The 25,829-nt window shown below is 39.4% G+C and overlaps 1 protein-coding gene across 1 annotated transcript in view; it reads right to left on the bottom strand.

Annotated features, from left to right (window-relative positions):
* Positions 1-25,829, bottom strand: part of MED12L (mediator complex subunit 12L) — a 282,618-nt gene that overhangs the window by 231,111 nt on the left and 25,678 nt on the right. Inside the window, exons 2-9 of the mRNA XM_042458529.1 lie at positions 21,463-21,567; positions 19,562-19,753; positions 15,301-15,460; positions 10,027-10,196; positions 8,758-8,868; positions 7,094-7,363; positions 5,208-5,357; positions 486-585 (exon numbers count right to left, since the gene is read on the bottom strand). Coding sequence (XP_042314463.1) covers positions 486-585; positions 5,208-5,357; positions 7,094-7,363; positions 8,758-8,868; positions 10,027-10,196; positions 15,301-15,460; positions 19,562-19,753; positions 21,463-21,567 — 1,258 coding nt within the window. The remainder of the gene's footprint in view (positions 1-485; positions 586-5,207; positions 5,358-7,093; positions 7,364-8,757; positions 8,869-10,026; positions 10,197-15,300; positions 15,461-19,561; positions 19,754-21,462; positions 21,568-25,829) is intronic.

Raw genomic sequence — 25,829 nt, 5'->3', positions numbered from 1 at the left:
GAAAATTCTAACAGGCATCAAGTGAGTAAACATCTAAGCACAAACATATATTTGACTGAAATAACAAAAGCTCACTACATGACTGCAAAAAATGTAGGTTTTTGGACACGACTTGTATGGAAGTATTTGAACAACACAAGTTGAATGGAAGTATGTGAACAGTGCTGCCACAGAAGAACAGTTTCCATTAATCCTAGCTATGAAACAAGAATAAGATATGAACCAGAACTAGCTCTGAAATAAAAACTGGGACAAAAACGTTGGCAGAAACACATACAAAATAATCACTTTAGAAATAATATTAAAATACAAATGCAAGTTACAAGGAGGTCAGGACTGGAAAGCATTTCACATTATTTTAACCAATATATTTAATAAGCGTCTAATTCACTGTCAATGTATCTGAATGATGCATAGAAGTACAGGCTAATGAGGTCTTATACTAAAGCTTTTGTTGTTTTTTTAAGTGAAATCTGGATCTCTACCTGCAGTTGATTCTTGGCATTTGTCAAATGACCACCGCACTTCCACAGCACGACCCCTTTGTTTTATTTGCTGTTCCACCTCATAAATCTTTGCACGAACCTGAAAAGAGTTATTCCTGATTATGATCGTTGATGGGAAAAGCAAGTCTCAAGCATGTGTCAATTTCTCTGAAACTTATCTTGTTTCCTGAGAGAAAGAAGCAACAACTAACAATAACATAAGTAACTGTAGCTAGAGATGGGAAGGCCTGGGGAAAAAACAGGAAAAAATCAGGGGGGTGTTTCAATTTTTTTCCTAAAGAATTTTTTGTTTTGTTTTTTGAAAAATTGGGAAAAGGAAGAAAATCAATTACGGAAAGTTTTATTTTAGCATGTTGAATAATATCTTTAGGACAAGGTGTTCATATACTCTCTAAATCATTTCTAAAAACTATGTACATTATCAGATTATTCTAATTTCTGTGCACTGAGTGAGGACAAATCTGGATCACAAAATGAACTCTCCAATGCAAGAACAAGAGGCATTTTGTAGGCAAGATGACACCTGAAGATCAGGAAAATATTGATCAAGCTCTTGCAAGAGAAATATATTCTTCTGGAACACCATTTTCAATAACTGAAATTACATACTGGCAGGAAACTTTGAAATTATTAAGATCATCATACCATTTTTCCAGCTGACATTCTTTGAGCAAGCCTCTTTTGGGGTCAAAATATGAACGCATAATGCAATCTGTGCAAGGAAAAATCAACGAAGCACTGTGTCTTGCACTACTTACAGATGGATGGACAAATGTGAGAGAAGGAATTATCAATTTTGTGATGTTATCATCAACCATTTTTAGAGGAGCACTGAAACAGGAGGTAACGGACATACTGCAGAGTATATCAGTTGTAAAATATGTGAAGTCCTACAGAAAATTGAAAGCATGGAGCGCATGGCGCAAGTACATGCCCCATTATTTCTGCTGGGGCTTGCTTTCCATGTAAGATCAAAGCCGCAGAAAGCAAGCCTGCCTGTAAGAAGGGTCTACTGTAGTGAAGATATGCTAACATATAACCTGTGTGGTGATCAACTCAGGGAGTTTTCAGACCGGCGCTTTGTGCCAGCCTGGATATGTGTTAGGGTTGTCTGAGAACGGTACCACCGCACGCCCTGCAATCCTAGCACATTGCGGCGGCATGATAATGGCAGTGGCCTGTATACACAGGTGGCACCATTATGATGTCATGGCTGCACTGCAGCCAAACAGCACAGTGCAGGCGTGACATCCCCACAATGCTGCATGGTGCTTGGGGCGCCCTTTCAGCATCACGGGAAGGAGCTCCGAAACAGAGCTCCTTTTTGCCGCACACATCGCTGGCGCGGCCGTGTAAAGACAATGCCAGCAATGCAGAAGAGAAAGGGGCCGAGAAGCCCCTTTTCCCCCTTCCCTGCAGCTGTTGGATGTCCTTGGGGCATGAAGCCCCAAGGACACCCCTTTCCAGGCCGTGGGGAAGCAGCGTTTTGCCACTTCCCTGAGGCCTGGAGAAGTGGTGGATTGGGGCCTCTGGGGCTGCCGCTGCGGTTGCCCAGGCCCCAATTTGGAGGGGAAAGGGGCGGGTGCACACCGCCTCAAAGAAGCAATCTGTATCTTGCCTCACTCACTCTGTATATCACTCAACCATGGCTTTTAACAAGATGCCCAAATAGTGCTATAGTGATCTACACCTCCTTAGTATGCAGAGAGATGTTGCAGCACCTTTGAGGCTAAATGAAAGAAAGAGGCTGGCAATGGAGAATGTAACCTGTAGATAAGGAGAATAAATGAATGTGGGAAACAGAGAGTGATGTGATGAACAGGTCAAGAGCAACCCCATGAGGATGGGAATAAGATAATTGAAATTTGTGGAGTATGTCAGGAAACCATTATCTTTATTCAATCCCTTGCTGATGGACTGTAGTCTGTGGATGAATTCCAATTCTACTGTTTCTTTTTCCAATTTTCCTTTGTAGTTCTTTTGTTCAAGGACTGCTGTTCTGAGGCAGGGGGACTGAAACGTTCTGCCATCCTTTTTTGTGTATTCCCATTCCTAATGTCTGATTTATGTCCATTTATCCTCTGGCGCAGGGACTGGCCTATTTGCCCAATGTAGAGTGTTGAAGGGCATTGCTGACATTTTATGGCATAAATGACATTGGAGAATGAGCATGAAAAAATCCCCCTAATATTGTGGGTGATGCCATTAGGTCTTGTGATATTTCCTCAATAAATGTGTGGGCAGAATTGTCATCTTGGTCTGTGGCAAGGCTTTGTACAAGTGTCCACATCTGTGTTGTGTGTCCTCCTGTAGGTAAGTACCTGATTGAGATTTGGAGGATGTCTGTAGGTGATTAAAAATCTGCCACCAAGAGCCCTTGAAAGAGCAGCATTATTGTCCAGAATGGGCTGTAGTTCATTGATGATGCATCCAAGTGGTCTCAGTTAGAAGTTGTATGTGTCTGCTAGTGGGTTTCTGTCATTTTCTCTCTTCAACCCATTGTGTAACAGATCAGTTATGGGTAGAAGCATTGCCTGTTTTATTTTTATGGGGGGGAGGTATTTCATGTGATGTGTACTGTAGTTTGAGAAATGCTTCTTGTAATTCCTTGTAGCAGTAAGTGGGTCTGTGATATAGTGTGGTGCTTAGATGCCATTCTGTAGCTGTACTGTGGTGTCCAAAAAGTGAACTTGTTCTGTTGATAGTTCCTGGCTGAAGTTAATGGTGGGGTGGAAACTTGAAACTCTGATGTCTGATGGAATGTCTTGAATGAGTCTTCTCCATGAGTCCAAATTATGAAGATATAAACAATGTACTTCAGGTAGAGGAGCAGTTTCTGGGTGCAGGAATTAAGGGAGCGTTGTTCTGGGTCAGCCATGAAAATATTGGCATATTGTGGTGCATGAGCATGCCCAAGGCAGTACCATTAACCTGAAGGTATATATTTTTACCAAAGGTGAAACAATTGTGTGTGAGAACAAACTGACATTGGTGGCTAGATCTGATAAGTATCCATTGGAATGATGTTCCTGATGGTTTGTAGTCCATCCTTATGTGGGACGTTGGTGTACAGGAATTCCACATCCACAGTGGCTAAGATGGTATTTCCTGCAGGTTGTGGGTGGGTTGTATTTTCTGCAGGAAGTCCATGGTGTCCTTCACATAGCTGGGAGTGCTGGTATCAGAAACCACTTGAAGGCACACAACTCAGAAAACACTTGAAAGTACGCAACAACAACAAAAAGGAGCTTCTTTGTTAACTGAGATATGCCTGTATTGTTAACTGAGATATGCCTGTATTGTTCTGCCCTTTCTAGAAAAGTCACATTTTCTATATTTTGAGGAAAGGTAGAAGCAACACACAGGGAGAGAAACAGTCCTCTATGGTAGTTTGAGCATTATAATATCCAGTAGTTGCTTCACAGACACTGAGTAAGCAAAACAATTTCACATGATTCAGAAGTGCCCCCTACAATTAATACATTCTCGCTGAGTAAGGTTCTTGACTGAGTCATTGCCTAGACACCAAACGATGGGACTTTGCTGGCAAGAATTTCCACATTTACTTTAATTGAAGGGAACAGATTCGTTGATGTTAAGAATGCATTTTCTGCTAAAACTTAACATCTTTAACAAAACAAAACAAAAACCCCAAAAAGCCTTGGATTGTTTATCCCATATAAATTATGCAAATTTTTCATATCTTATGCTGCAGTGCTTACTATCTCACTTAAGTTAATTCAGCTTCTGGTAATGATGAAGACAGGCAAAAAGTTGTACAGAGCCCTGAGGTCAAACACTGCCCATCATTGGAAATCTTAGTCATCAAGGCAGTGTTCCCTCTGGGTTTTGAGATTCAGGTTGCTTCCAAAGAGAAGACTCCCTACTTCTACAAACTGAAGAAACAGTGAAGTGCATTTAAAAAAAATCTTTTTACTAAGACACAGAAAGTAGTGTGATAGGATTGGGGGACAAGTGGGGACAACTGGTCTTGGCTCCTTGTAAAATTCTATGAAAGAGGCAGGGTGGTTACAGAATTAAAGATTCATCTGAAAGCACCCTATAGAGCAGATAGGAAATTGAAACAATTATGGAAGCCACTCCTTTCCCATGGGCCACACATCACTCCCAGTAAAGTAACATCACTTCCACTTCTGGGATCTGGTGGAAATACAGTTGATTTCTCAGCTTTGGGGAATTTGCAATGGGAGGGATGAAAAGGGGACCTGAACAGCTATATTTTACGGGCTGTTAAGGTGAGGGTTTTTTTTAGTGGTTTGGACTAAAATTTGGCCAAACACGTACTCTTTGGGGAGGGCCCTGGAATCAAAATCCCCCAAGCTAGAGGCAGCCTACATGCCATACTTTTTCCACCTTTGCTGCAGAGTGTGTGGGTAACATTTGGTGGGATCCCACCTCCACAGCCAAGAGGAGTAGACTTCATATGAAAACTGACATTCTTAGAAAGCTAAACTCAATGCCCAGTATTTTGCCTATTCTTTCTGCCCTCCTATAGTTATATGTCCTTCCTCCATATAATAACATTTCCCTCCAAACAAAAAATTGGCAAATCCACACTTACAATAAATGCACATATAGGATTTTTAGGTGCAAACATTCAGCCGGATGTTAATTGTTGTTGCTCTATAAACATTTTACAAGATCATACAAATTTTTAAACACAAGATAGGTTAGGCCTACCTGCTGATTGAAGGCAGAATTTCCCCCTGGCATAGGTAAACTAGATGGAGCAACTTGAAGTAAATCCAACGGTGAACCAGGATTGACGTTTTTACTTTCATTTGTGGAATAATTCCACACCAAGGCACTTGGGCAACAGAGAGCTATAGTCTGCAACAGAATATTTAGGAAGAATTTCATGTAATAAAGAAAGCAACAGATTAAAATTATGTATTTAGATGATATATAAATATCAATACAAAAAAGCAACGAAGCTTGTAGCACTAAAATATCTAGGAGTAGCCTTGTTGGCCATATAGCATATGCAGTAACATCCAAACAATGATATCTTTATTGGGCCAACCAAAGTGCACAATTACATGTAGCAAGCTTTCAAAGTCACACTGGCTTCTTCATCAGGCAAATAGGAGAAAGAAATTGAAGATGTTAGTAATAGGCCTGCATTTTCTGTTTCTGGACTTAGTTCAGGTGGTAGGGAGGGCTATTTTCAGGCTGGCATCGCCTTGTGTTTAGCCATGTGGTCACTGATAGATTTTGTGATTCAAGGAAATTAAATGTGCGTTTGCAATTCAAAGAAGATGTTTCCTTGCAATCCAAGGAAACATCTTCTTTGAATAGCAAATGGACATTAAATTTCCTTGACTTTGAAAATCAACCAGTGACCACATGGCTAAACAGAGGGAGATGCCAGCCTGAAAATAGCCCTCCCTACCATCTGAACTAAGACCAAAAACAGAAAATGCAGGCTTATGACTAACATCCTCAATTTCTTTCTTCTGTTTGCCTGATGAAGAAACCAGGGTTACTTCGAAAGCTTGCAACATGTAATTGTGCATTTTGATTGTCCCAAAAAAGTATCATTGTTATGGATGTTATATCATTTAGAGTTATTTTTAAACTATGTATTAAAAGCAATTAAAACTTCCTTTTACTTGTTTCATCATGATAATCAGTTTTCCATATGTATCATGATATAGTGGTTTGAGTGTTGGATTAGAACCTTGTGAGACCAGGGTTCAAATCCCCCATCTAGCCCTGGAAGCCTTGGGCAAATTACTTTCTCTCAGCCTCAGAAGGAGCAAATGGCAAGTCCCTCTGACAAATCTTGCCAAGAAAATTCTGTGATAGGATTGCCTTAGGGTTGCCATAAGTTGGAAACAACTTGAAGGCACACAATAACAGACCAAGTCACATTTGTTATTTCTTTCATGCCATTATCAAAGGAGACTAATTTCAGTCCAGTCCTAGAAGAAACACCAGTGTGTCTCTAGAGGAAAACTACCTGATATGAATGCCACTTGGGGATTCAATGTACAAAGGCTTTTAAAGTTACTTTTAAAATGTAAACATGTATTTGAATTTTCCCAGATTCAAAGAAGGCATGTGAATGCATCAGGAACCATTCACAATGTGAAAGACTAGCAGACAATATATTTGGTAAAACACAGAACTCTGTATTTGTTTTTGCAGACCCAGATTACTTTTTGCCGATATGGTTGCAGTGGGGCAAAATTAGTTGCTTGTTTATTATTATTTTAATGTAATAAAACTAAAACTCTATGAAACTAGTTTATTTTCCTGGTAATTTTGTTTCAGTTGACAATCTTTTATAACAAAAACATACATAATATTATTATTTACCAAATAATCTCAGCAGTTTATTGAAAACAAAATACATAATGCAGTGTTAAAATGCTTCACTCTTTAATCTTTACTGAATTCAATAGGATGCATGTAGCCTACAGATTGCACTTTATGGACTCTGATCATAAAGTGTATTTAAAAGTAAAATAAAATAAAAGCATAAAATAATTACTTCCAAATGGTGTTACAGAATCCTAAGTGTTGCCTGGTAAACAAAAGCACATCAAAAACCATTCACTCACCTGCAGCATACAACTTAGTCCATAAACAAGTGGGCGATGCTGAGGGCAAGAGAGGAAATCTGAACAGGCTAGCTGCACAGAGTTTACCACGGGACCAGCTGTAGTAGGGCTGGGTGCTGCTAAAGGAGGGTTATTTGGTCCAATAATCATATGAGGTGAGTGGGTAGCTATGAGGTTAGGACTGTCACTTATCAATAAAGAGACACGTCTGGCACAGAAATAAGCAAGGCGGCGTGACAGGTAGGCTGACTGAACAAACTCTTCTGTATACTGAAACAGATTTTGAAAAAACAGACAATTAATTTTAAATGTAAAGTTCTGGTAAGCATATTAAACTACAATGCTCCCGCCACATTTGCTGGCATTAGGGGTGAAGGACCCCCATGAATGTGGAAACATTGCACATTTTTTTAAAAAACACTATTCTTTGTACATAAGAGAACATCTCTCTAGAAATCTCCAGATCCTCCAGTGCAACTCTATGGTCAACATCTGCCAGAGGTTGATCATAGAATCATGCTGGACGACCTACAAATGTCTAGAGAAGTGCTTTCTTGAGGAAGTTCTAAATTTTCCAGCACAACTCCATGGTCAATTTCTGGCAGAGTTGCACTGGAGGACCTAGAGATTTCTAGGGAGAACATATTAATCAAAATAATATGCAAATAATCAAATCCACAAAAGTCAAAGCCACAAATGTGGAGGACCAACTGTATCTCATAACAGGTCAGACCTTCTAGCATTGTATGAACTTAGTAATTATACTTTTGGGGACAGTTCCCAAAATCTCCAGCCAGTGGCAATGCTGGGATTCTGAAAGTTATAATCAAAACTGTTTTGCAAGTGTGAAAATAAAAGCTTTGTCTTTCAAAAGATACTAAATTCTAACTCTATTATCCATCTTTTTCTTAGCAATTGCCATGCTACGGTGTAGTTCAAAAAGTAACTTTTCTAAACTCCAAGTACGTTATACTATGACTTGTAGCAGCTAATTTCTCAGGTGGGCAGGAGTTTTTCTAAGGCCAGCTTCATTTGACCCATTTAATAGATGAAGCCCGGGGCTGAATATAGGATTTCATGAACATGAACACTTGTCACCACGGAATACGTTTCTCCCTATTATACAGCAACAGCAAATCAAAAGGAACTGCTAGTTCTACGAAGCTTTCCCTACAGCAAACCAAACAGATCTTTGATGAAGGGCAAGATGTAAACATTTTAATAAGAAATTGAGTGATAATTTTCTATTTTAAAAAACATAACCCACAAATGCCAGTTTGAAAAATGTCACTCTAGGCTGCATCCGCACTGCAGACATAATCCAGATTGACACCACTTTAACTGCCATGGCTCAATGCTATGGAATTCTATGAACTGTAGTTTGTTGTGGCACCATAGCTCTCTGACAGAGAAAGCTAAATGTCTCACAAAACTATGATTCCTATAATTCCACAGCATTGAGCCATGGCAGGTAAAGTGGTGTCAAACTGGATTATGTCTGCTGTGTAGATGCAGTCATAGTGATTAATACATCATCATCAGATCCTGACATCAGATTCACAACATTTTGCTATCACAGTAACTTCAAATCTTGTGATGCCATAAAACCAGTACTTGGCTGAAAAACATTTCTGCACTGTGGCACATTACAAAACGTTCTATACCTGCAACATTACTGGTAGGAGCAGTTTCAAAAGTTCTTCCTCAGCAGGTCTCATTTTTTCCAAGACATCCAATATCCATGTTAAATATTCATGTCTTTCAAGCATTCCTTCCTTAATTTTAGAAAGAAGATGGGTAAAGAAGTTCCCCAAAATATGTAAAAACTATTATGTGTTCATGTTTCATTACTTAATATATCAAATAAAAGTAAAAAGAATGTAAAACTGACATCCTAACCATTCAAATACTTTTGAAGACATCACAGAATGTTTATTTAAGGATCATCTATGAAGGGGAAATATGCAAGCCAGCCATTGGAAAAGGCATAGCAACTCCTCCTCACACAAGAGTTTGCTCAGCAGAATCAGAGTAAACCCAAGGACAACAGCCCAATGAAGCACAACAGCAGTGAAAGCAAGAAGAGGGGGTATGAGGGAGAATGGAAGCAATGACCAAACAAGAAGGGGGGGGGGGGGAGACAGATAAAAAGAAAAGCTTGTCATTGTCTGGAAATATGCTCTCTTGCTTTACTATATTTGAGAGACTTTCCATGGACAGGAGGGTGAAATGTCCATAGACAGGAAGGATGAAAGTAGTACATTTGCTTTAGAAAGCGACAGTTTCTCTGAAAAGGGTTATTCTGAATTAGTTGAAAATGCTGTCAACTGCATTATCAGTCTGCATTTTAACTTACAGTTATAGTAATTCATTTCTCTTTAACTGTAATTGCATTTGCCTTCAAACATTATGGAATTACATACACATGTATATGGTAGGGGAATGAGGCCAAAATAATGATAATCCTCAGTACTACATACTCAAACCATGTATTATTTGTTCTATTATAATCTTGTAAAACATCCAGCATTTACTCAATCTAATTTCCCTTTTACCAGACTACCACAATATTTCAGATTGCCTACTTGGAAGCAAGACTTACATGAATCATGAAACAATCTTATAATTATTCATTGTCCCTGTGCTATTACAGCAGTAGACTCCAAAACCCAGTGCTCTTGCATACCTCTATGAAGTTACCAATGGTTCTCTAAGCAATGGCAAGAACTACGAAAAGTTACTTTTTAGGACCAAAGCTCCTAGAATCGTCCAGCCAGAATGGCTATGGGAACTGTGGTCTGAAAGAAAAACTTTCCATGCTCTGAATACAATTTAACAGGTGAAGAAAATACAAATAGTGGCACAAAATAAATCATATGTATTTTATATTGCTTTGCAGAGGTACATCTTAACTCATTACTGGAAAAGGTTACCTGGAACATATAAAATGCCAACTTTTCATTATATTCCCATTGCTTCAGGGCTTGTTCCACCTCAGGAGGCACAACTACAGAGTTACCGCCTTGGTTTGAGGTCATATGATAAAAATCTGCAATCTTTGTTAGCTGTTCTCGAAGGTATCTGGTTGAAATCTGAGTCCATTCTATGAAGACACAAATTAAATTGTTAAGATTTTTTTTCCTCAGAAGACTTGGGGGGGGGGGAATTGTAAACTTTTTCACAATTGGTAAAATGCACTTTCATCAAAAACCTATTTTGTCTTGTGGCATAAGAATGCCCATAGGATGTTTAGGTATATAGAAAATTAAAGCAGAATATAATAGTCATCTTGGAATTAATTTTAATTCATTTCCTTAAGGACAATATATGAACACTTTATTATTTGAATGCTATATTGTAGCAGTACTAAATGCATTTTAAACTTTTAAATCCTTTTCTTCAAGCTGATCATAATGAACTGCAAAGAGTCAAAGAAATATTAAAATATCACTTCTATATTCAGGATGAATGACATTGCCATTTTGAGGTTATACACCCACTTGTTACTGAGTACCCCAAATCCCCCAGCTACCAGTTCATATTCAATTTAAATAGTATGTACAGCCTTGAAGTAATTTAATAAATAATATTTAAAACATTATTCAAGCAATAGGTCTATACTCTCCAATTAATCAAAGTAGAATCTCTGGCTAACTGGGAGAAAGATGACACTTTATTTCTAATTTTGTCCAGAAGGTATAAGCATTTATGGACTAGAATCAACTTTATCAGATGCAACAATAAACATACAATTATATATTTAAGCTTTAATGAATGTGTTAATCAAGGTTTGCTTTTTGGATTTTAATTGGGGGGAGGGAGTTCAAGCCAAGAATGGAGAAATCCATGGATCTGGAGGATCAATTGTATTATTCTAAGTTTGTGCAAGTTTAAAAGCATTGGAAAAACTCTGCTGTCTAAAGCCATACCTTTGATGTAATATTAATATAGGAATGGGACAATATTTAATGATTCAGCACTCCCTAGAGCCAGATAGCTATTAGTGGCAGATCAATGGATCTAAGTCCAAGATTTGCCTGTTCATCAACGTAGACTCACAGAATCTCTGTCACTGAACTTATCAGCCTATTTTACCTCACTTGCATTGCACCAATGCCATCCAACAGGCAACAAATAATATTGGAAGGGATCTTGATTCTAATACAATCTACACTGGCCTATTCAGTGCTGGATAGACTTCAGTAAAACTTTCCTCCTTACTCGTCTCCTATATGTCTCCTTATTCCTCTCCTATATATCCCTTACAGGATTTTGGTTGAACATGTAAAAGTCAAACCTCCATATGGCACATTATATTTACTCATAATGCAAAATAAGCTGAAAAAGAACTTTTAAGTACAGTGAGTTTATGGGACAGGAAATATTGAACTTCCAATATTCATTTAGCACAATTTATCCTGGGAAGAGAGGGGAGGGAATAATTTGAGTGACATCAGCATGATTGCTAATCAAATATGACAGCAACATTTTTTAAACTCCAGAAAACTAGGTCTTGTTTTGTCAAAACCTGATCCTGTTATTCGGTGGCACATCTACATTTTGCAGAATATGTGACTATTATCTCTGGACATAAACATATTCTGTGAAAATCAATTTTTTATCACCTCAAAGGGTCCCCTTGCTCTTGCAAGATGTCTGTAACTGTGGACCAAACATACAAGGAAAGCAATTTCCTGAACAGATTTTTTCACATTTGAAGTTTAATACAGAAGCCCCAAATGGCAAACACAAAAGCAGGTGGGTGAGTAACCTTAGAACTCCTTGAATTCCAATGTGAAATCGAAAGCTTTCACGGCCGGCATAGTTTTTTTGTAGTTTTTTGGGCTATGAAGCCATGTTCTAGCAGAGTTTATTCCTGATGTTTCGCCAGCAGCTGTGGCTGCCACAGATGTTGGCAAAACATCAGGAATAAACTCTTCTAGAACACAGCATCATAGCCTGAAAAACCCACAAAAAACTATCCTTGAATTCCTATTGCAAACCAATGATAGACACATGGTACAGAATTTACAAGAAATTATAGAATTGTGAACATTTATCTCTGGTGAAAAATACCTCAAACAATAATGGGTACATGAAGGTATAAGCATTTTTCCTCCCATCTTTTTAAGAGAGTTGTTGGAGTTATGAGGTCTATTTTGGAAATACTCTAAATTAGGAATGGAAAGAATAGATTCTATTATCCTTTTCCCAACTGAAAGAAAAATCGGCTTCCCAACACTCAAGAAGCGCCAAGGAAAAAAAAAAGAGCAGCACAAATTTTTGCACAGTCTTTTCCTGCTAAAAATGCTAGTGAAAATGTGCCACAATGTTACATTTAGAGTAAAATCTTTTTTAATAAACTACATTACATTTACTTTGAAAAGGTCCCCCCCTTTTGCATTAATTCAAAATAGGCATTTAAAATTGCATTACTACACTAAAAACCGTACCAATATGTGGTGAAAAATCTATCATTATTATCTATTATTTTAGCCCTCTCCAGTCCTCCCACCCCTCTTTTGAGCTTGAGAGACAAGTAAACAGACATACAATTTTGGAAAAACCCATCTCTCATCCACGAATGGAAATAGAAGAAGAAAGAAATACACATACACAGGATAGGTGCAGTAAACAAATGTTTTATCCATACATATAATCAGAAGCATCCCATCCCCATCAATAATATCCCACTATAAAATCATAATATCAATATATGATTGATATTGTCATCGATATCAATTGTTCAGCTAACAAGAACTTTTTTGAGTCAGATGGGGAGGAGGGCAGTTCAAGAGCAAACTGTTTGGATAATCGGCTGTTCCTCTGAGAGGCCATAATTCTGTTTCTGTTCAGCTCCTCTTATTATTATTATTATAATTTCTGTCTTCCTCCAAAGACCTCTGAGTTTCTTCCACTTTTCAGGCTGTGTTCTCTGAAAGGAAAAAAAAAGAATTAAACAAATATTAAGACAAAATGGAAAAGAAAAGCACTTCTTATTCACAATACATTCAAAACACCTAACATACTTTGTTACATGAAAACCAAGAGAAACGTAAGAAATTAATACTTTAATCCATGCTTACCTTAAAATGTTGCTCCATGTTTTCTGAGGAGCAATTTCTATGCAATGGAATTGAATAGAATAGAATTCTATTGGGTGTGGGAAACAGCTGCACTTCACCAGCAGGTGTCACCATTCCTAGTTATGAGGATAACAGTTGTTTAACACCTGCACCAGATTGCTATGTAACTCAAGCCATGAGTGAAGGAATAATAGTAGTTTCTCAACCTTTTTCCTGAAAAGCAGCATTTGACACCTGGAAGAATATAGATAAGCCATTTAACTTTTCAATTTCAATCTATTTATTTTTTAAAAAAATTAATAATGCATTAAACTGAACAGATTCCTGAAACCATTTGTTTTTATTTAAAAATTGTTCAAATTATTATTAGTCATACATTCGTGTGCATGTATGTATGAACCTGCAGCATTTGTAGTCCCTACTAGGATGGAGTACTTCATAATACTGCATCAAAATCTTTCTTAACCCATTACTGTTGTGTGCCTTCACATTGTTCTTGACTTACAGTGACCCTAAGACTAAGCTATAGTGGGGTTTTCTTGGCAAGGTTTGCTCAGAGGAAGTTTGTCATTGCCTTCTCCTAAGGCTTAAAGCATGTGACTTGCATGTTGGTTTCATGGCTAAGCAGGGATTCGAACCCTGGCCTCCAGAGTCATAGTTCAACACTCAAACCACTATGGCACAGTGGCTCTCCTCTTAAATGATACAAAAGGACAATGTAATACTAATACGTACAGTTCTATTCCTTAGAAAGAAATGCATTGCTTTTTAAAACAGGTATACTCATCCACAACTATAATTTTTAAAAAAATATATGACAGTTGGCCCCCATGGATATCAAAATCTGCTGATGTTCAAATCCCATTAAACACAATGAATAGTAAAATGATGTCCCTTATGTAAATGTTTTTTAACATTTTCAAGCCATAGATTCTTGAACACATGTATAAAGAATCTTTGTATACAGAGGGCCAACTGTATTTATTTCTAGCCAAAATGTACTTGCTTAAGTGTAGACACCTAATTGTTTTATCTATAAAATGATGCATACTGCTTTTTGGTCAAGTCACCTTCTAACCTCCCCTTTCTTCCTAGCCGCTACCCCACCCGATACACACACACACACACACCCAGAATATATATTTTTTAAATCCTCTCACCTCACATTTTTCAAGTCTTCTTCTTCTCTCCTATTATTAGCAATGTCCATGTCATTGCAATTCATCTCTGGTACCCTGTTTCTTCCATTCTTCTTTTCTTCTATGTTCTGTTTAGTTGTGCTGTGTGCCACTGACACATTCTCTTTCATTTCTTCTTTGACTCTATACAATCATTGTTTCTCATTCTTCATGTTGCTCTCTTCCTCCACTCCACTCCACTCCACTCCTGCTCCCTTTCCCTCTCCTCCTCTGCTCACTCTCTCATCTCTTTGTGTATCCAGTCCTTTTCTCTTTCTCTCCCTGCTCTTGTCTGCACTGCATCAAACCTTTTTTCCTACATAAGCAGAGTGTGCCATGGGCTTCATCTCCCTTTTCTTTGTGCCATGGCTTTTCTCACTATGCTGCCCATCAATGTAGTGGTAAGTCATCATCCACCACAATTTTTTTTAAAAATTGGCAAACTCAGCAAAATAGGCAGCAAAAGGGGAAAAAACAACATAGCAGACAAAAACATCAATAGACACCATGAAATGTTTGAGAAAATGTAACTTTACATTCTGCTTTTAGGTTGTTGTCTCCCCCCCCCCCCCCGGGCCAAATATAGCTGCTAGTATAATTCATATCAATGGGGTGGTTCTAATCCCTGGCAGAGTTATATGGTGGTAACACATTTTCCTGGACAAGGTGGTTTTCCCATCAAGTAATCAAAACTGGCTTCCTTTTCCCTCCTTTAATGGAGCTGTTGTAGTAAATGTTTAAAACACCTGAAGAGAACTGAAATACAGGTAGATTTTTTTTATATAAAAAGGAATTGGTGAGCTTTTCAAATTACAAAGATATATACAATTATAAATTAGATAGCTCAAGTACTTTCATAGAGCTCACACTGGTACTTCCATATACAATACAAGTACATGCAGCAAAGCCAACAGAAAGGTTCTATTCCTCCCCATTTATTTACCAAGATTTGGATCAGCAGCTTGACGTTTCTTGATTTTAGCTTCAGAAATGGCAGCATAATAGGCACATGTCATTTTGATCAGCCATGCTCCTCGCAGCAGTGGCACAGAGTATTTTGCTAAATAAGCAAAAACATCTTCCTTTTTACTGAGAATTGGAACCTGAGATGAACAGGAATAAAAAGAGTTAAACAGTGAACTTACCACCAAATCACAACAGGAAAGCTATAGTAATTCAAATTTTAAAAATGGTCTTCCAAAAATAGTTGAGTGACTTGTACAGTGCAATAAAGTGGTAGGCAGAAAGAGAGGATACAAGATGACGGCTGGATGACAGCAAGACTGCTCTTTTGGAAAATAATACAGAAACCTTAATTCAGCCTTCCTTTCCTCCTTTCTGCTCATCTCCAGTAATTGCCACTTTGCTCTTCTGGCAGGTTCAAAATAATTCATATTTTTGCCTAATGTGGGAATACTTTTGTGAAACTACCCATTATGTCCAACCTATTTGTTTTAAATTGGTAATCCAAACTCATGTGCCAGCAAACCATAACAAACCATGTTCATTCATGGAATATTTTTTACAATTATTTGTACCATCATGCTTCCCCCTGCCAAAAAAAGAGAAGACAAAAGATACAGGCAGAACTTACAATCTAACGTTTTAATTAACAGTAGCCATAATGCTAATCTTTAGTTTGCTGTATCACTTCATGATGAAAGTAAGAAATGGCAGCTTTCAAAACTGCTAAAGCATGAATAAGATGCATTGATATAAATGTTGTAGTCTGTCCTGTAACAAAATCAGATCTGACTTATTTGATAACACAGAATCACATAATTTTTTCTTTATTAAGCAGACTGAGACAAGAAATGTACACAGCAGCTGTAAGGACTAGAATGTTTGGAGAGCAGACAAACCAAAGAAGTTATAAGAAAAATAAAACCCAGTAACTTTTGCATCATATACAAGTTTTAAGACACCCTTTACATAGCATTTTTTTTTCACCAAGAGGTTCTCTCAACCTCTTAAATGATCAAACTTGGATAGATTACAGACCTGAAATAGTCTAAAGATGGCCTTCAATACTAGAGGGGGCTGTAGCGGAAAAGGGAAGAAAGTACTGATCCTAGCTTAAGAATAGCACTGAATCTTGACTTCTGTGTTCAAAAATTGCTATTATTTTTAAAACATTTTTGTGGTTTGATTAGATGGTCACTCACTTGCTCTCTACCACAAGAAGAAGAATTTATATCAACCAACAGAAACAATCCAATGTATAGAGAGACTAACATCTCAGTGGGGAAAACACTCATTCAACAGAGAAATCCTAGACAGAGCCTGGCTCTGCCCTTGAATCTCAAAAGAGCATGCTGCAGCAGTAAAACAGACTTAAGCTTTGGAAGGGTTTAGGAGTAAGAATGCTAAAAGGAAGAGGATTTAGCAGGACATCAAGGACAGAAGGAATGGATAATGGGATTCAAAAGAATACAGAAAATCAAAACTTACATCAATCCCTGCTATTGACAAGGATCCATATAAAATTAGTAATGATCATGAACTGCTACTACTAAGGTATAGTGAGATAGACAGACAGACAGACAGGCAGACAGATATAAAACACACAGAGATAGACTCTAATAAGTAAAATAGAGCTGCTGTAATCTACAGAGACAGGATCTACACTAGTTCTAACTAAAATCTGTCCACAAATATGGAAAACAAAACAATGGCCCACAGATTGGAAATGCTCAATTTACATTACAGTCCACAAGAAGGAGGGCACCGGGGACTACAGTAACCACAGGACCATTGCTTTAATTTCCTACGCAAGCAAAGTGAAGCTCAAAATTCTACAACAAAGACTTTTATTGTATACGGTACAAGAAATGACAGTAAAGCAAGATTAGACCTGGAAGAAGGAAATGTGAAAATTGGAGGAATGAACATCAATAATTTATGATATGCAGATATACTACTAGCAGAAAATAGCAAAGACTTAGAACAATGAGTGAAGAAAGTCAAGGAAGAAAGTGCAGAGGCAGGTTTACAACTGAACATTAAAATAACAAATATACAGTGCGCCCGCACCATACGCGGGCACACCATACACGGCCTTGAGAATACGCGCTCAAGCCCCGGGGTGTGCACAGGGCAGAAGGGGCAGCACGTCCCATTCAACTGAATGGGTATGTGCGCCTGTTGCGCTGCGCATGCGCACCACCACACTGCCGCGCACGAGCCCCATTTTTTCCAATAGGGCTCGAGCATAGGCGGAATTCGCCTTACGCGGAGGGATCCGAAACGGATCCCCCGCGTAAGGCGAGGACGGACTGTAATAACCATAGATGATTTACAGCCTGCCCACCTCAACCACTCACTTTCCATATGCGGATTTAAGCATCTGCAGACAGCAAGCCCCATTACCCCAATTGCCATGTGTGCATGTGTATGCAGCAAAGCAGCTGCATGCATGTATGTGGCCATCAAAAACCAAGGGATCTGAGGTCCCACAGTTTTTTGCATCCACAGGAGGGGGGCAGAATAAAAAACCCATAAATACTAAGGGCCAACAGTACATACTGTATATACTCATGTATAAGTCTAGAAATTTTAGTCAAAAAATTGACCCCCAAATCCTAGGACGACTTATCCACTGGTCAATGTAAATACAGTTTGCCCTCTCCACACACAGGGGTTCCGGATCCCCCCCGCATATGGAGAAAAATGCATAAGCTCAAACCCCATTGGCTGCAATGGGGGAGTGCTTCTGTGTTTGGTGCGGTGCACACACCATGGGCACGTGCACCATTCATCGCCCAGTGGCTTAACCTTCCGCATAAGTTTAAAACCACATATGGTGTGTCCGCGTATGGCGCAGGCACACTCTATTATACTTTAACACTTATTAAAAATGGAACCATCCCCCGGTGAAAGGCAAGAGTTCAATATGTCCTAGAAACACTGACCTCCCTCTACTCTCTCTTCCATTCAGCCTTTAGTGTGAGCCAAAACTGTTATGCCTGCCATAATTTTGTAGGCTTTTTGGCATTGTTTTCCTTTACTTCATCATTTAGATCCTTTGTTTGCATATCCCTAAGTTTTACCCTCGACTTATCCAAGGGTCATATCAAAATCCATAATTTTGCCACCAAAACCTGCCCTCGACTTATAGTCAAGTATATACGGTAATTTTAACGTAGGTGATAAAGACATTGAAATGGATTTTTCATACCTTTGCTCAGTCACTAATCAGAATGGGGACTGTAGTCAAGAAATTAGAAAGTGACTAGGACCTGGAAGGGCAGCTATGAAAGAACTGGACAATATCATGAAGTGTCAAGATGTAGCATTGAATGCTAAAAATAGGATGATCCATGCCATCATATTTCTGATTTCTATGTATGGCTGTGAAAGCTGGACAGTGAAGAAAGCTGATAGGAAGACAATCAACCTATTTGATATGTAATACTGTACTGGAGAAGACCTCTATGAATACTGTGGACTGCTAAAAAGAAAAAATAAATGAGTCCTAAAGCAAAGCAAGCCTGAACTCTCCCTAGAATCCAGGATGACTAGAACTGAAACTGTCATATTTTGAACATATCATGAGAAGACATGACTCAATAGAAAAGACAATAATGTTTGGTAGGGTAGAAAGGAGTAGGAAAAGAGGGAGAACACATTCTAGATGGAATGGCCCTGAGTCTGCAAGACATGAGTAGGGCTGATGATGATAGGGTGACCTGGAGGTCTTTCAATCATAGGGTTTCCATAAGTCAAAGTCAACTTGATGGCCAGTAACAGAAACAAAGACCCTGTTCTCTAGTCCAGTATTTTATTGATGCTCCAAAATACATAGGCCTAAACCTAAATGTATATCCAAACTAGGCAGACCTACTAAATCATTTGGAAAGTACTAAATCAAGACTTATTGAAATTCCTTTGATTCAGTTGGTCTATTCTAGTTGAGACTAATAATTGGATGAAGGCCTTGTTCTGCACTTGGCATGCACAAGAATTCTGCATTAACTAAGGTGCTAGGACAGTTCCACAGGTACGTCCACACATCAGTCTCAGACCTGTTCCTAACAGAATAATGAATGCCACTGGGAACTCCCATTTTTTCCTAATTCTTTGTTATTGATTTTAAAAATTCTGTACAATATGATCAGTTGCCAAAATGAGCAACACACTTTTAAACAAACTTTAGTATACCTCCCCTGCCCCAAATTTCCATGAAGTTCTCATATAGTGTTTACCTTTTTTGCTAGTATAGTCAGTGGTCTGTTTCCTGCTAAATCTGCAAACCAGCTGTGAATTGCACTCTGAGAACGAGCAGTAACTAGCCAATAATTGTCTTTGGCATTGACTTGTGGTTTCTTCTTTCCTGTGTCCTGGAAAGTATTAAGCTTTAACTTCTCTGCTAATATGCTGCTAAAATAAGCACCAATCTGATGAGGCAAAAATACAGAAATACAAAATATAAGTATTTACAATTCTCTTAGTACAGTGGATCCTTGTTACACGCTGGGGTTTGGTTCCAAGATCCCCCGTGTATAACAAAATCCGTGTATGCTCAAGTCCCATTAAGTATAATGACATAGCAAAATGGTGTCCCTAATAAAAAATGGAACATCAAGGTAAATTTATACTTTTTTGGAACATTTTCAAACCGTGTATGCTTAAATCCGTGTATAAAAAATCCGTGTATAAGAAGGGCCGACTGTACAGGATTCCGATTTGAAGAGCTTTAATAGTTTTGGCTATTCATTTAACAAATATATACTCTAGTTTTATGCAGCAGTTAATGATGGAAAGGATCAAGACTCACCAACTCACCCACGCCACTAAATAAAACAGATCCACGCAACCAATGGGATTTACATACATTATTGGCTAATTCATACGTTTGAGTCTACTGCATTTGAGACTGGCAATTGGATTTAAACTAAGAGGTTTTACCAAATTCCAAGAATTAAATAATAATATTTAATTTATTTTAAAATACATTGTAGCATTAAAGTGTCTATGTGGAAGATTTAGAAGACTATCTTCAATTGACGTTTCTGCTGAGCAAAATGTTTAAAGAGAATGTTCAGACTGAAACAGATGGGCTTGACTTAACGGTATGACATTTTAATTATTTGCTAAATCATGTGACATATTACATGTATGATATATTAATTATTTGCTAAGCATGCTGTGCAATAAAATGAAGTTCCATCAACACACCCAGAGACTTCAAACTGAATACGAGATACAAAATAAACTGAGATTATAATAAATAAGTAAATACTAGCCCACTAACATATATTCACTTCAAATTCTTATTTGACTTTCATGTTGCACAGAACTTCTAACTAATGCAACATGCACCCATTTAGAAGTAAAATAGAGATTATGAATGATAACATCTAGGGATGCCATAACCTGGCGGCCCCTGTGACAAACCCGCTTTTGGGGGGCCCCTCCCAGTCCCAGTCCAGTTTGGCCCCCAACCCCTGGTTCGGGGCCCGCACGGCACCAACCCACCTTCCCCTGCCTCCCTGCGTGGCCGCGCCACCCACCTCCTCCTCCGTTCCAGACCTTGTGGAGGAAGCAGGCGAAGGAGGAGGCGGTGTGCGGGGGGAGGCGGGGAGGGGGCGTGCGCAGGAGGCGCACCTCCTTCTCCTCTTCCTCCTCCGTTGCAGGCCGCGCCAAGTGGAGGAGGAGGAGGCAGAGGTGCCTGCCTGGCTTGGTGCTCCTTGCGCACGCGCACACACACCAGGGCAACAGGCACTGGCAGGCAACCACCCACCGCCTCCTCTGCCTGGTGCGCCTCCGTGCTGGGCACTTTCTTGGGCCCGGGAGGCGGAAGCAGAGGAGGAGGCTGAGGCGGAGGTGAGTGGCTGCCTGCCTACTGCCTTGACGCTGTCTCCCAGGCCCCAGGGAAGGCTTGGAAGCAGCGTCCTCCAAGCCTTCCCTGGGGCTTGGGGGGCGCTGTCTCCCAGGCCCCAGGGAGGCCTTGGACAAGGTTTTAAAATGTAGGACCTTTTTTTTTTAATTTCCATGTCCTACATTTTTCCTGGTTTGGAGGCCCTCAGGGATGGCAACCCTAATAACATCTGAAATTAGTATCTTTTTTAAAGAACTTTTCAGCATACTTCAGCCCCAGGCTTACCTTTGAAGGGTTAATGACAATATTCCTAGCAGACCCATGCTCATCTCCAGAGAAGGCTGGCTGATTGCTGAATCCCTGCTTTACATTCACAGCAGTAAGCTCATCCTGCAAAGAAAGTATTTTGAAAATTGTAATGAGGACATTTATAGTTAGTACACCATTTTGTTAGGAAATGTAACAAGCAGCAGCAGTGAAAGGGTACAATCCCCAATAAATGCAAGGGGTTAAAAGCAGCCCCACTAACATAACAACACCAGCACCAACATCATTAAGTTGCTGATTCCAGATTTGATCTCACAACATATACCTTCTGCCTTTTCGCTACACAAAATGTAAAAGCTGAAAGTGACTGCTTGATTTTACAGAAACAACAATCTCCTGCTACAAGTTCATGTAACCATGTTTCATTTAACAAAAACAAACAAACAAACTAGAAGGATGCAGTCTCTTCTCTTTGAATCCAGAAGAAAAAGACTGGGTACTGGAAAGCAGATGAGCCATGGGCTCATAGCTCATTCTTCCAGCATTAAACCAAAACTTTGAAAAAGTCACATTTTGGATTGTTGTTGTTTTGCTTTATTCTAGCCCCCCAAACATCTAATAACTCCAAATTAGGACCAACTGCTTTAAAGCTCCCTGAAAAGTAAAGGATGTGGCAAAAAGATTTGCTGTCCACTGGCAATATAGAGAGCATTCTTGAAAAATATAAATGGAATTAAAATCTGCATTAGTGGGGAAATGAAATTATCTTGTTTCAACATCATCTCCTTCTTCTTCATAGCATAATCATCAGCATCATAATCATCATTGTTGCCATCTTTGTTAATACAAAGGATAAAACTTTCTTGCCCCTCTCCCCACCAAAGTATGACTCAGATTTTAACAATCAATTTGCTAGGAAAGGAAGTCAACTGACAAGAAAGGAGTTTACATAAATGTCAAGTTCAGTTAAGTGAAGTATAAAGACTGAACATGCTGTCATTTGGCTTGACTTGATTTTGAAGCTGCTTCTTACTGAACAACAAGGAGAGTGAACAGAATTGTCACTTCCAATATTATGCAACACACTCCAGTTCACACCTCATAAACTAGGTTTTGAAGATTGCTTCAGGATGATTAGATTAGCCTTCATTTACCTTACTCAGACAAGTTGAAACTTTTTTTTAAAATGTAGATTTGTTTACTTGCCTCATGAAAGCACTTCAACATACATGTGCAACGCTTTAAAAAACAATGACATGGGATCAAATTATTGATCTATTCAATCCTATGAAGTCCAGCTACTTTGCATCATGTTCAGTTTCAGCACAAGTAATAGTATAGATAGAAGATCTTTTCTGTCTCTATGGCCTAAACCCAGCATCAGAAGAACAGAAGGACTTCATTTCCCTTCTTTTACAGTTCCCAGGCTTACTCAAAATCCAGATCCAGGGAGTTCCCTGTCCCCTACCCAGGAACCATTCACAGTTGGGGCCATGTGAAACCAGGAGGATTGGGCAAGCGAACAGACATAGGGCCAGCTGGTCACAGAGACTAGGCCAATGCATCACTCATCACCTCTTGCCTCTCCAAATACCCAAAGAAATCAAACAGTACATTACAAATATTTGTCACAGAACCTTGGCATTTTTAAGCTGATAATTTTCTTTTCAAAAAGAATAAAATGGAACATGCTACCAGACTGCCAAAGAGGCCATGCTGGCTGGGAGGTTTTAGGAACTGTCACCCAAAAAATAACTCTTCCAAATTCTGTATCAAATAGAGATGAATACAACTGCCTCCTTTCATTCCATTTAAAACCTTTCTTCCAAGCAGCAAGAAGGTTAGGTTGATTGAGAGTGGCTGGCCTAGGGAAGGATTTGCATCTGGATACCTTAAATCCCTTCCACTGTTCAATATTCACACTATCACAGTAATAATAAAACCATAACACAGGTCCTTCGTTAAAAATTGGAAGAGGCAGAGCTCTCAAAATCAGAAAAGACAAAACTCCTGAATCAGTGACAACCATCCCTCTTCCAAAATTCTTACCTTTCCTAAAATGTCTTTTGATATGTTTTTAAAGAATTACTTTTAAAATAGTTTTATGGTATAGTACTTTGGGAACTATAAAAGGATCAATATAGTAATAACAGTAATGTTAATAGGAAAGTTTATTCCTTTGGGCTAAAAGTGAATAGTTTGCCAGCTAACATAAACAATTGTGGCCATACTGACTAAGGGATTCTAGTAATTTTGTGATTTTATGTTTAGATAAAATAAAACAGAATCATAATCATGTATATATACAATGGAACTAAATGAAAAATTCACAAATAAAAGAAATAAAAGTGATCAATAAACATAATATCTCCATACTACATTACTCCAACCCTCCCTAGTTTGCATGAACAAGTATGGCCATGTCCACTGGAGAATTCTAGTGAATTGGTGCATAAAACAAATAAATAAAACACAGGATCATAACTATTCAGAAATAAATGAATCTTAGTTTGTATGTTTGTCACTCTCTCACCCAAACAAAAAGGAGACAAATCAAAAAGACAGAAATTGGTCTCCCCAGTTGTCAGGCAGCAGAAAAATAATTCACATAGCTCTGCTGAAAGAGAAAGTCATCATGGTGTAGTGGTTTGAGCACTGGACTATGACCTAAGCAGAAATTCATCTCCAACCATTCCCCTATTCTCTACTAATTTTCTCTTGGACTCAACTCTGAGCCTGGATGCCCAGGTTTCAGCAGTCGCCAGGAGTGCATTTGCAGAGTTAAAACAAGTGTGCCAGCTATGCCTGTTCTGTGATACATCTGATCTGACTATGGTGACATATGCTTTGATTACATCCCATTTGGACTACTGTAATGCATTCTACATGAGGCTGCCTGTAGATAGGCTTGCCATTTCATGGCAGTGGGTGGGACTTTCCCGCCTCCTGGGGGCGTGCACGGTCCTGCCCCGCCCTCCCCCCATTCCCGGGTGGCTGCCTGACTCAGGGCTCCCTGGGCTGCTGCCTCCCTTTCATACAGTGCTGAGCAGCAGGGCTGGAGCAGCAGCAGGGCTGAAGCTAGGAGGGGGTGGGGTCTGCTGCTCTGCCCTGCCCCTATTGGCCAGCCCTCTCAAGGAGCCAGCCCTCTGCTTCCTTATTTGGGCATGCTCCAACAAGCGGAGGGGGCTTTGCAGGCAAGTTGCTTTTAGTTCTTCCCCTCTTTCTCTTTCCCCTCCTTCTCTTCTTCTTGTTATTCCATGTTTTTTTCTCCTCCTCTTCCCCTCCTCTTCCTCCTCTCCTTTTTCTTCCTTTCTTTCCCCTCCTCTTCTTTTTCTCTTTGTTCCTATTCTTCTTCTTTCTCCTCCTTTTCTTCTTTCTCTTTCCCCTTTTTTCTCCTCCTCCCCCCTTCCTCCTCTGCTGTTGCTGTTGTTATTGTTGTTGTTGTGTGCCCAACTCCTTTCTGACTTATGGCAACCCTGCCTCTAGTCCTCTTATTTACCACCCCCTCTAAGCCTCCCTCCTCTTCTTCTCAGGGGTCCAGGGCTTCTCAAAGCTTTGCCCCCATTAGAAAAGAAAAAAGACTTTGCAAGGGATCTGACCCATAAACCCCCCCCCCCCCAAGTTGAGACATACCTGAGGAAAAAGAGGTGGTGAGGGGTTTTGGGGGGGGGTTGGAGGGGACAAGGAAAAGGAGGAAGGGGGGAATTGCTAAAAAGGCTTGGGAGTGGGACTTCTAGTTTGCAGTGGCAAAAGGGAGTGCCTGTGGTCTTTCAAATCCTATGCCTGCTTGGGAGTGGGACTTCTAGTTGTAGAATTGGGCGGGGGGTATTTGGCCAGAAAGAGAAGTACATTTCTGCCATCTGTCTAGGAATAATGCCAAAATGTCCTCCAAACATGCATTTATATTAACATTTTTAAAAAATTATCAAATTTTTCATGTGTCCTCCATATTTTTAAAAATGTGTCCTACATTTGAAAATGTGGCCCTACATTTGTCCTACATTTGTCCCGGTTTGGAGGTCCTGACTTATGGCAACCCTACCTATAGAAACTGTTCAGAAACTTCAGCAAGTTCAAAATGTGGTGGCTAGAATGCTGACCAGGGCCAATTATAGGGAACATATAACTCCTTTATTGAAACAGCTCTACTGGCGACCAATTCATTTCTGGGCACAATTCAAACTGCTGGTCACGCCCTATAAAGACCTACACAGCTTAGGCCCAAACTGTTTGAAAGACCATATCTCCCCATAGAAACCTACAAGGGTCCTAAGATCTATGAGGGAAGGCTTTCTCTCAGTCCTGCCATCACCACAGTCTCACAAGAAAGGATTTCCTCAGTGACTGTTCCTACTCTCTGAAACTCCCTTCCACAGGAGGCTAGA

This window comes from Sceloporus undulatus, chromosome 3, assembly GCF_019175285.1.
Source record: "Sceloporus undulatus isolate JIND9_A2432 ecotype Alabama chromosome 3, SceUnd_v1.1, whole genome shotgun sequence".
Classification (NCBI taxonomy): domain Eukaryota; kingdom Metazoa; phylum Chordata; class Lepidosauria; order Squamata; family Phrynosomatidae; genus Sceloporus; species Sceloporus undulatus.
Note: the sequence above shows the minus strand (reverse complement) of the source record. Positions and strands in the feature narration are given on the sequence as shown.